This window comes from Penaeus japonicus, unplaced genomic scaffold, assembly GCF_977035675.1.
Source record: "Penaeus japonicus unplaced genomic scaffold, GWHDUDI00000001_assembly GWHDUDI00000012, whole genome shotgun sequence".
NCBI classification, from domain to species: domain Eukaryota; kingdom Metazoa; phylum Arthropoda; class Malacostraca; order Decapoda; family Penaeidae; genus Penaeus; species Penaeus japonicus.
The window spans coordinates 42241319-42253818 of NW_028234414.1; the positions used below are offsets into that span (position 1 = coordinate 42241319).

The 12500-nt window shown below is 42.6% G+C and overlaps 1 protein-coding gene across 1 annotated transcript in view; it reads left to right on the forward strand.

The window, feature by feature from the left end:
* LOC122258146 (uncharacterized) overlaps positions 1-12500 on the forward strand; it is a 44134-nt gene that overhangs the window by 16274 nt on the left and 15360 nt on the right. The window contains exons 5-8 of the mRNA XM_086542186.1: positions 743-817; positions 1220-1305; positions 10606-10825; positions 11910-12085. Of these exons, the coding sequence (XP_086398312.1) occupies positions 743-817; positions 1220-1305; positions 10606-10825; positions 11910-12085 (557 nt within the window). The remainder of the gene's footprint in view (positions 1-742; positions 818-1219; positions 1306-10605; positions 10826-11909; positions 12086-12500) is intronic.

Consider the following 12500-nt stretch of genomic DNA (forward strand, 5'->3'; position numbering starts at 1 on the left):
GGTAAGAGTGTGTGTGAGAAGTCTCCGTTTGGCCGTTGATGTTTGTGAAGGTCGCTTTTTTTTCCGTTGTTGTTGTTGTTGCTGTTGGTGTTGTTGTTGGTGTTGTTTTTGCTCGCCGTGACGCGCTCCACCTCTCCATGTTTGTGAAGGTCGCTTTTTTTTCCGTGGTTGTTGTTGTTGTTGTTGGTGTTGGTGTTGTTGTTGTTTTTGCTCGTCGTGCCGCCCACGCCCCACCCTTCTCTCTTCTCTCTTCTCTCTTCTCTTCTGTCCAAAAGCCCTTGGTGTTTCTTGTTGTACATGGCTTCATTGTCGTTTTGTTGTTGTTGTTGTTGTTATTCGGATCTCGAGTTTGCAAATGAAGCTAGTGCAATATGTTGATGAGACGCGCCGTACCTTTAAAAGGGGTATCTGAAGGTCTTGTGATTCGAGTTCGAGACATTTTTCGTGAAGTCAGAGATGCCATGAGCTGACATCAGGCGAGGAATCCATCAAAGCCAGCCGTATGGTTCTAGTTCTAGCTAGGAAAACTCACGGGGCCTTATGATTATAGTGTAAGAGATTTTTGCAAGGTGGTGTCAAATGTCTTCATCATTTCAGTGGACAAAATAGGATTCAGTAAACACTTATGGTTCTAGTTCTAGTTGCATGAATGAACTCTCTCAGGAAAACTCACGGTGCTTTATCATTATAGTGTAAGAGATTTTTGAAAGCAAGGCGGTGTCAAATGTCTTCGTCATTTCAGTGGACAAAATATGATTCAGTGAACACTTATGGTGTCTGGCGCATCATAGGAGTGCACAAGAAACCCGTTGTTTCCGTAGCGTCCTTTCCTTCCGCCTCTTTAACTAAGCAGTGGCCAGAGGGTGAATTTGATCATTAATTAAATGGTGTGTGTTATGTTCACGAACACTTCCTGTCACAGATTCCAAAAGCCGATCTTTAACCTAGAAAAAAAAAACAGATTCACTTCAATTCACTAGTTGCGATTTACTCCTATTAATTAGGGTGAAATGTTTCCTAGCTACAATTACAGTCTTACTAGCCACAATTCACTCTTATCAGCTCTATTTCACCGTTACTAGGCACAGTTCCTACGCAGTGAAACTCCAAATAGTTGTAAAATACTATTGTATATCAAACCACAGTTACACTTCACTATTCCTACCCACAATTAACACTAATTATTTATACAATTCACTCGAGCAACGCACAATTCCAGCTTACACCAGCTGGACTTCCCTCTGCATATACTAGAGAAATGTTAAAGTGGAAGATAACAGGTGGGACAAGTGATGCTAATGTAGTGTGAGTGTGTGTGGTCTGGTCTGTTGGCTTGCTCATTTAGTACAGTAAGCATGAGTGTCCTGTTCTTGTTCGTGTTATCTCTCTCTTTCTCCCTCTTTCACTGTCTATCTATCTATCTAGCACTATCTCTCTTCCTCTCCTTCTCTTTCTTTCTCTCTCTCTTTCTTTCTATCTATCTTTCCTTCTCTCTCTCTCTCACTCTCACTCTCGCTCTCTCTCTCTCTCTCTTTCTCTCTCTCTCTCTCTCTCTCTCTCTCTCTCTCTCTCTCTTTCTCTCTCTTACTCTTTCTCTCTCTATCTATCTATCCATCTATCTATCTATGTATCTATCTATCTCTCACTCCCCCTATCTTTCGCTCTCTCTCTCTATCTGTCTATATCTCTTCTTTCTCTTTATATGTATATCTCTCTATCCTCTATCTTCTCTCTCTCTTACTTCTCTCTCTCTCTCTCTTATCTCTCTCTACTCCTCTCTCTTCCGCAGAACTCTCTCTCTTCCGTCTCTCTCTCTTCCTCTTCTTCTCAGTAACCCTCTCTCTCTCTCTCTTTCTCTCTCTATGTATGTAACTCTCGTTTCACTCTTTTTGCCTTTCCTATCCTTCTACATACAAAATACAGTAAATACAAAACTTATATTTGTAACTTTATATGAAGAGAACCTCAAATACCTAAAGCATGCCTTCATCACATAAGAATTTGGATTAACAAAATATAAACGGTGATTTACTGCACATATATTCGTGTCAGCTGTGACTGATAGCCGAGCAGTAGCTGTCAGTCAAACTTGATGCAATTAAATGCGATGGGACAGGGTAGCTGTGCTCAATGAATACTGTACATATATGAGTGTATTATTTTGATCGTGTATGATGATTTAATTATATATATATATATATACTATTATATATATATAAATTATAGTTAATATTATCATATATATATATTTTATATATATATATATATATATAATATTAAATATACTGTACATTATATTATATATATATATATATATATATATATATATTATATACATATTTTAATATATATTATGCTATATATATATATATTATATATATATATATATTAATATATATATATATATTATATAATATATATATGTATATGTATATTATATATATAATTATTTCTATAATTGTATATTTATATATATATATGAGTGTGTGTGTGTGTGTGAGTGTCTTGTGTGATGTGGTTGTGTGTGTGATGTGTTGATTGTTTGTGTAGTGTGTGTGTGGTGTGTGTGTGGTTTATACTTAATATATATATATATATATATATATATCTATATCTTATACATATAAATATATATATATGACAAATTTTATATATATATATGTAATATTTTTAATATATATTTTATATATATATGATATGTTTTATACAATAATTTATTTAAAATATATATATTATATGCTCTGTATATATATATATGTAGTATTATTATATATATAATCATAATTTTATATATATATATTATGTAATATATTTATATGTTTTATAATATAGAATATGATATATATATATCCCTATATGTCGCTCGCTTATATAATCTACTTATATATGTGTGTGTGTTGTAGTGTGTGATGTTGTTGTGTGTGTTGTGGGTGAGCTGAAGTGTGAGTGTGTGTGTGTGTTGTATATTTATGTTATATATAAATATTTATTATATATCATTATATATATACTTATACCTATACTTACTATATATATATATATCTATATGCCTATACATACTTCATATATATATCTATTTTTAAATATTTAAATATATAAAAATATATATATATTTATATATATCTTTTCACTCTATCTACCAACCTACCTATCTGCTTGCCTGCCCGTCGGTCTGTCTCTCTGTGAACACACAATCGCATCCAATCGAGGTCGTTTATGAACAGTTTTTGAACAGCCGCACAACACGAGCCTCGCTTCGTCTCGATCACACACGTCAAGCCGGACAGTAGGGAGAGGCCAAGGCAGAGGCAGAAGGCATGAGCATAAGAGGCTCTGTAATGCAGATCTGATTCTCAGCAGGAAAAAAGGGGATTCTCGGCGGTCCGCGGGCGAGGAGGGGGGAGGTGGGGAGGCTGCGGGTCAAGGATCCAGACGCGGAGTTAGAACAGTTTTGTTGGATGTTATAAACTAAATGAAAGAATATGATAGAGATTATTTGTTGTGTTTTTTCTAAGTGGTGTTCGCTTGTTGATGTGTGTACTGTCTATGGAAGGGATCGGTCAGAATTCACGCACACGAACACTTACACACGCACGCATACGCACACACAAACAAACACAGACACACACACACAAAAGCAGACACACACACAAACAAACAAACAAACACACACAAACAAACAAACACACACACATACACACACACACACACACACACACACACACACACACACACACATATAGATATATATGTATATATATATATATATATATATATATATGTGTGTGTGTGTGTGTGTGTGTGTGTGTGTGTGTGTGTGTGTGTGTGTATAAACCTAACAATTCTGCCTAACGACCCTCCCTCAGCCTCCGAAACGGTCAAACGCTGCCAAACAAACGTGTTATTTCCCGTAAACCTCTTCCTTCTCCCAGCCTCTCTCATGTTCATAAAGTAAAGTCGAGTTTTCCCTTTCTTGTTTCCACAGGATAAAGGTATATATTTATTAAAGCCAAATCGAGTTTTCCTTTCTTGTTTTCCCAGGATAAAGATATATATTTATTATGGTGTAAAGATATATATTTATTAAAGCCAAGTCGAGATTTCCCTTTCTTGTTTTCGCAGGATAATATTATATATATTTATTAAAGCCAAATCGAGTTTTCCCTTTCTTGTTTTCACAGGATAAAGATATACATTTATTATAGTGTAAAGATATATATTTATTAAAGCCAAGTCGAGATTTCACTTTTTTGTTTTCGCAGGATAATGATATATATTTGTTAAAGCCAAATCGAGTTTTCCCTTTCTTGTTTTCACAGGATAAAGATATACATTTATTATAGTGTAAAGATATATATTTATTAAAGCCAAGTCGAGATTTCCCTTTCTTGTTTTCGCAGGATAAAGATATATATATTTATTAAAATAAAATTGAGTTTTCCTTTCTTGTTTTCACAGGATAAAGATATATATATTTATTAAAGTGTAAAGACATATATTTATTAAAGCCAAGTCGAGTTTTCCCTTCTTGTTTTCACAGGATAAAGATATATATTTATTAAAGCGTAAAGATACATATTTATTAAAATAAAATCGAGTTTTCCTTTTCTTGTTTTCACAGGATAAAGATATATATATATTTATTAAAATAAAATCGAGTTTTCCTTTTCTTGTTTTCACAGGATAAAGATATATATATATTAAAATAAAATATTTTATTTTTTTAAATAAAAAATATTATTATTTAATGAAAAATATATTTTTATTAAACCATATTTTTTTTTTTAAAATAAAATATATATATTTAAAAAAATAAAATCGGTTTCCCCTTCTTGTTTTAAGGGGGATAAAGATATATATTTTTTAAAAGCGAAAAGTTTACTTTATTTATTATTAAAATCGATTTTTCTTTTCTTCTTTTCAAGGATATAGTGAATCGTTTTTCCCTTTTTGTTTCACAGGATAAAAAAATATATATTTATTAAAATAAATATTTTTTTTTGTTTTTAAAAAGATATATATTTATTATTTTTAATATTTTTTTATTAATATATTATATATATATTTTTATATTTTTTGTTGTAGATAATATTTATTAATTAAATAATATATAAAATATTATTTTTATGTATGTTTTTTTTTTAAAATAAAATATATATTTATATATTTTATTTATCAAAAATGGGTTTTTTTCCCTTCTTGTTTTCACAGGATAAAGATATATATTTATTAAAGCATAAAAATATATATTTATTAAAGCATAAAAATATATATTTATTAAAATAAAATCGATTTTTCCTTTCTTGTCTCCACAGGAGGGGGTACTTGTGCATTTCGCCTCGCTTCCGGGGCAAAAAACCTGCGCAGATCTTCCCAGCTTGCAAGGGACTTCATCCCACAACCAACTCAAGGGCGGCCCGCCAATCCCTGGGGAGTTTACGTGGGGGGGGGAGGGCGGGCGGGCGGGCGCGGGAAGGGGGCCCTGGGAGCCGTGGGCGGGGGGGGGGGCGAGGGTGGGGTTTATATTGGCTTTGTGTGTGTGGTTTTTTTTTGTGTGTTGTTGTTTTTTGTGTGAGTGTTTGTGTGTTGTTGTTTTTTTGTTGTTTGTGTGTGTGTTTGTGTGTGAGTGAGTGTTTGTGTGAGTGTTTGTGTGTGTGTGTGTGTTTGGGTTTATGTATGTTTACGTTTATGTGTGTGTGTGTTTGTGTTTGTGCTTGTGTGTGTGTGTGTGTGTGTGTGTGAGTGAGTGTTTGTGTGTGTTTTTTTTTGCTTTTTTGTGTGTGTGTTTGTGTGTGAGTGTGTGTGTTTGCGTTTATGTCTGTATGTGTGTGTATTTGTGTGTGTGAGTGTGTTTGCGCATATATTCATGCACACAAAAAAGCCAATTTGGCATAACGAGCTCAACATTTCACTCTACTGACACTGATATTACTTATTTGCCTCAATTATCGCAGGATTGCTTTATGATGCCTAAAATAGCCCTTTTATCTCATATCACCTCACCCATGACTTTGCCTCGCTTTATCTCTGGAGCTCTTAACTAACTGGGGGAGGGAGGGAGGGAGGGAGGGAGGGGGGGGAGGGAGGGGGGGGGAGGGAGAGGGAGGGGGGGGGGGAGGGGAGGGGGGGGGGAGGGGAGGAGGGGGGAGGGGGGGAGGGAGGGGGAGGGGAGGGAGGGGGGAGGGGAAAAGATGAGGATAGGAGATAGTGAGAGAGAAAGAGAGAGAGAGAGGGAAGAGAGGAGCTTTTATATCTCTCCCACTACACGTTTTTCGCCCCCCCCCCCCACCTCACCATCTCATCTTTATAATTTTACTTTTTTCCTCTCTTTCCTCTCTTTCCCCTGCAACACCCAACCCCTTTACCTCCCTTCCCTCCCTCCCCCTCCTCCTTCCCTCCCTCCCCCTTCTCTCCCTCCCCCTTCCTTCCCCTTCCTCCTTCCTTCCCTCCCCCTTCCCTCCCTCCCCCTTCCCTCCCTCCCCCTTCCTTCCCTCCCTCCCCCTCCTCCTTCCCTCCTTCCCCTTCCCTCCCCCCCACCTTCCCTCCCTTACCCTTCCCTCCCCTCCCCCTTCCCTCCCTCCCCCTCTACCTTCCCCTCCTCCTTCCCTCCCTCCTCCTATCCCTCCCTCCCCCTTCTCTCCCTCCTCCTTCCTTCCCTCCCCCTTCCTCCCCCTCCTCCCCCTTCCCTCCCTCCCTCTACAAGAGGTGTCCAGAAAGGGCCATAACTCCAGCTGCAGTGTCAAGGTCCTATTGGCGACACACGAATCAAAGGTGGAACGAAGGGGGGAGAAAAAATTTGGGGGGAAAAATTTTTTCGGTTTGGAAAGTTGGGTCGTGTGTGTCCCTCCCGACTTGACACCTGACACCTGCACCTTTAAATAGAACTGAACCCCCTTCTTTTGAAAACCCTTTTTGCCGGAACTTATGCAACAAAAGCCGGGGGCCGCAGTTGATAGTGTGTCAGAGGGTATGTTGTTTTACCCCTGACAACCTTTTTTTTCTTTTTTCTTTTCTTTCTTTTTTTTTTTTTTTTCTTTTTTTTTTTTTTTGTCTCATAAAGATTTTTTTTTTCCTCCCTACTAACTAACACTTCCCCCTTAATTAAACTCTCCCTTTCTGGACATGACTCGGGATCATCTTGCATTCCTTAGCCCACTTTCAGGGAGGCATAGTCACCCTGCGGCCTCTCTGGGGAGTTCCTACTAACCCTTGGAAACCTCGGACGAGCCCTTTTAACCTTAAAATTTGGGGTTATTGGGGGGAACCTCTTTACGAAATAAATCTATTGGGTCTTAAGGGGAGCTATTTAACGGGGAAAGGGGGGGCAATGGGGTTACACCGGGGGGGGCGGGGGGGCCCTTAGGTCTTCTCTCTCTCTTTCTCTTCTCTCTCTCTCGCTCTCTCTCTTCTCTCTCTCTCTCTCTCGCTCTCTCTCTCTGTCTCTCGTCTTTCTCTGTTGCGCTCTCTTCTCTCTCTGCTCTCTACTCTCTCCTGAGAGCTCTCTCTCTCTCTTGTCTCTCTCTCTCCTCCTCTATCTATCTCTATCTCTCTCTCTCTCTTTCACACAACACTCTTCCTCTCCCTTCCCTCCCGCTCCTTGCTCTCTATTCCCCCCTACCCCTCCCCCCCTCTCTCCCTCCCCTTCCTCCCCTCTCCGCCCTCCCCTCTCTTCCCCTCCCTCCCTCCCCTTCCTTCTCCCCTCCCCTTCCTCCTCCCCTCCTCTCCCTCTCCTCCCCTTCCTCCCCTCCTCTCCCCTCCCCTTCCTCCTCTCCCCTCCCCTTCCTCCTCTCCCTCTGCGCCCCTCCTCTCCCCTCTCCTCCCCTTCCTCCTTCCCTCTCCTACCCTCCTCTCTTCCCCTCCCTATCTACCTACCTCCCTCCCCCCCTCCCCCCCCTAAAACAGCATCCTTTTGCCCGCCCATAAAAGCATCACGACACAGCAGCGAATGCATCTTAAATGGGATGTTTACGTGCATTATACATCCTCGTCAAGTTTAATTTAGCGACGCGTTAAGAGCGCTTATTCATACGTTTATACTTGCATTTTGGTTCTTATGTCATTCCTTTCACTGACGGCCGCTGCTGTTTTTGTTTTTTTTTCTGCGCTTATAATGTGTTTTTTGTTTTTTTCTTTCTTTCTTTTTTCAAGTCTTTGTCACTCTAGCTTCCCACAAAGACCATTATTTAATTTTTTTTTTATTGTTATTTATATCGTCATAAGCATTATCGTTTCCTCTTTTCTGAAAATTTGCCGTCCATTTTTTTTATTTTTTTATTATTATGCTTGTTACTATTTCCATCCACTGTGGTGCGCTCTCGAAATCGTAAAAAAAATACCCCAGCTGACACTTGCTGACGTCGCTTGTTGTTCTCCTCCCTTCTCTGGTTTTCTACCCCCCCCCCTCCCCCCAATACCTGCTCCTCCTCTTCTCTCTCTCTCTCTCTCTCTATCTATCCATCTATCTATCTATCTATCTCACTCTCTCTCTCTCTCACTCTCTCTCTCTCTCTCTCTCTCTCTCTCTCTCTCTCTCTCTCTCTCTTCTCTCTCTCTCTCTCTCTCTCTCTTCTCTCTCTCTCTCTCTCTCTCTCTCTCTCTCTCTCTCTCTCTCTCTCTCTCTCTCTCTCTCTCTCTCTCTCTCTCTCTCTCTCTCTCTCTCTCTCCCTCCCTCTCTCTCTATCTATCTATCTATCCATCTATCTATCTATCTATCTCACTCTCTCTCTCTCACTCACTCTCTCTCTCTCTCTCTCTCTCTCTCTCTCTCTCTCTCTCTCTCTCTCTCTCTCTCTCTCTCTCTCTCTCTCACTATCTCCCCCCTCTCTCTCTTTTCTCTCTCTCTCTTCTCTCTCTCTCTCTCTCTCTCTTCTCTCTCTCTCTCTCTCTCTCTCTCTCTCTCTCTCTCTCTCTCTCTCTCTCTCTCTCTCTCTCTCCTCCCTCTCTCTCTCTCTCTCTCTCTCTCTCTCTCTCTCTCTCTCTCTCTCTCTCTCCCTCCCTCTCTCTCTCTCTCTCTCTGTCTCTCTCTCTCCTCCCTCTCTACCTAAACCCCTTCCTCCGCCCCATCTCCTCTCCCTCCTCTCCCTCCTCCCTCTCCGCCCCCTCTCCTCTCCCTCCTCTCCCTCCTCCCTCTCCGCCCCCTCTCCTCTCCCTCCTCTCCCTCTATCTGCACCCCCTTCTCCTCCTACTCTACCCCCTCCATCCTCTCCTTCCCTCCCTCCCTCTCCGCCCCCTCTCCTCTCCCTCCTCTCTCTCCTCCCTCTCTTCTCCCTCTATCTGCACCCCCTCCCCCTCCTTCTCTACCCCCCTCCATCCTCTCCTTCCCTCCCTCCCTCCCCTCCTCTAAACATAAGTCCTTCGTGGCTTCTTCCTCTTCCCTCTGCCCTTTTATCCTCTTCGCCTTTATCTCTGTTTATCCGTTTCTTTTCCTATTTCTTCTCTGCTCTGCCGGAATTCATCTCGTCTCAACCTTTTCTTTTAGGTTTTCCTTTATTTTCCTTTATTCTCTACGTTATTCTCTCATTTATCCTTTTCCTCTTTCTCATGCTCTACCGTTAGCCTTATTTTTGTTGTTGTTTTTATTTCCTAGTTTCTTCCGTCTCTCTCTTTCTCTCTCTCTCTCTCTCTCTCTCTCTCTCTCTCTCTCTCTCTCTCTCTCTCTCTCTCTCTCTCTCTCTCTCTCTCTCTCGCTCTTCCCCTCTTTCTCTTTCCTCTTCTTCGAGCATGTTCTCGCTCTTGTCCTTTTATTTTCTCGAAAACAGTAATTTTTTCACTTCAAGTTTAATATTAATGATTATAATGGCGATAGGAATATGTTGCACTGTGTTATGAATCTAATGGATTGATTGCATGACTGTGACTGTTTCTGCTTGTAATTAAAATTATCTTATAGTGTGTGTATATGTGTGTGTGTGTGTGTGTGTGTGTATGTGTCTGTGTGTGTGTGTGTGTGTGTGTATGTGTGCGTGTGTGTGTGTGTATGTGTGCTTATCTTTATTACGATATCTTTAGACTATTATTGTCATGAATACAAGCTTAATCCTACCTATATGATTTTATGTAGCAAAATATTTTTTTTTCAGCAACACTAACGAACTCCTATAAAGCCTTTTTTATCATCACGTGAAGCCCTCTAATCCTATAAAGCCTTTTTATCACCACGTGAGGACCTCTAATCATATAAAGCCTTTTTATCATCACCTGAGGACCTAATAATCCTATAAAGCCTTTTTTATCACCACGTGAAGCCCTCTAATCCTATAAAGCCTTTTTTATCATCACGTGAAGACCTCTAATCCTATAAAGCCTTTTTTATCATCACGTGAAGACCTAATAATCCTATAAAGCCTTTTTATCATCACGTGAAAACCTCTAATCCTATAAAGCCTTTTTATCATCACATGAAGCCCTCATAATCCTATAAAGCCTTTTTTATCATCACGTGAGAAGACCTAATAATCCTATAAAGCCTTTTTTTTCATTACGTGAAGCCCTCTAATCCTATAAAGCCTTTTTATCATCACGTGAAGCCCTAATAATCCTATAAAGCCATTTTATCATCACGTGAAGACCCCTAATAATCCTACCTACCTAAGCCCCCCCCCCAAGCCCCCTAAGGACCAAGGACCTTCACGAGCGTGCCCTTCTCGCCCGCAGTCTGGCCGGCATGTCCCGCTCGGTCACGGTGGCTGTTGTTTACGTCATGTGCGTGACGTCACTGAGCTGGAGGGATTCCCTGAAGGCGGTGCGAGGTGCCAGGAACGTCGCCAACCCCAACGTAGGATTCCTCAAGCAGCTGCAGGACTTCGAGAGTGACCGCATGAACGATGTGAGTTGAGGTTGAGGTTGAGGTTGAGGGCTAGAAGGAGGGTGGGGTAGAAGGAAGGGTAGGGGGGTGGGAGGGGTAAGGGGTGGGAGGGTGGGATGGGAGGATAAGAGGGTGGGGTGGGGTGGGATGGTGGGGAGGGTGGTTGGGATGGGGTGGTGCTGGAGTCCTATGGGATCTCTGTACCCTTCGTCTTCCCATCTTCCTTCCTTCCTTCCTCTTCTCGGTGGGAGAGGGGAGGGGAGGGGGAAGGGATGGGGGTGGTGCTGGAGTCCTATGGGTCCTATAGGATCTCTGTACCCTTCGGCTTCTCCCTTCCTTCCTTCCTTCTTCCTCTCTTCTTCCCCCTTCCTTCTGTGTACCCATCGTCTTCCCATCTTCCCCCTTCCTTCCTTCCTTCCTTCCTCCTTCCTCTTCTCTTTAATTTTCGAGTCTCCATAAGAACGCGCGGGTCTCTGTGTGTAATATATATATTCTCTTTTTGGAAAGTTTGCCGTCGGGGTTTGAATATGCAAAGTTGGAATATCGAAGGTTCATTGTTGTTCCCAAAAGTTCCAAAAGTTCAAAGTCTCCTTACGTGATCTCCTTTCAGTCTTTAAGGTCCTCCTTGTTGACCGAGTTTCATATTCTCTTATAACCTCCCTTCCCCCCCCCCTCTCCTACTTATCTCCTCTACTACTACTTATTTCCTCTCTTATACTTGTGACCTATTTGCATTGTTCTTACTTATCGCCCCCCCGCTCTCCCTTCTCCCTTTTTCTTCCCTCTCTCCCTCCCCCCCCTCCCTCCTTTTTCTTCCCTCCTCACTCCGCCCTTCTCTCTCTCTCACCCTCACCCCTCCCCCCTTCTCTCTTCACTCCCCCCTTCTCTCTCACCCCTCCCTCCCTCCTCACCCCTACCCCCCTTCTCTCCTCACTCCCCCCTTCTCTCCCCCCCTCCTTTTTTCTCCCCTCACCCCTCCCCCCTCCCCCCTTCTCTCTTCACTCCCCCCTTCTCTCTCACCCTCACCCCTCCCTCCCTCCCTCCTCCCTCCCCTCATACCCTTCTCTCCTCACTCCCCCCTTCTCTCTCTCTCTCCCACCTACAGGAGCGACGCCGCCTCAAGGCCAAGTACCCAAGCATGAAACTCGAGGAGGAGGACGAACAGATGGCGAAGCAGCTCCTTGCCTCCTACTACCATTCCCTCAGCGTCGGGGAGATGTGCGAGGGCAACTGTCCCGTGGGCGTGACCTGTCCGAGAGGCCTGTGTCACCCGACCAGGAGGTGAGGACTTCTGCGGGCGGGGCGGGGCTGGGCTGGGGGCTCTTCTGCTGCAGAAGAAGGAGGAGGAGGAGGAGGAGCATGGAGCATGGAACGAGGGCGCGCAGGAACGAGGGTAAAGTGCAGGGAGGGGAGGGAGGGGGGATACTGGAGGGAACCGCATCAGAAAGCGGGAGGGGAGGGGGGACACTGGAGGGAACCGCATCAGAAAGCGGGAGGGGAGGAGGAGCACTCGAAGGAACAGCAACGATGAGGTGTTAAGAAAGGGTGTTCGTCGAAGAGAAGAGAAAAGGGAAAGGAAGAGAAAGAGAGGGAGGGAATGAGCGAGTGAGAGGGAGAGAAATAGAGAGAAATAGGGTGATAGGGAGGGAGGTAGAGGGAGGGAGGGAGAGCGGGAGGAAGGGGGAAAGGGAAGGAG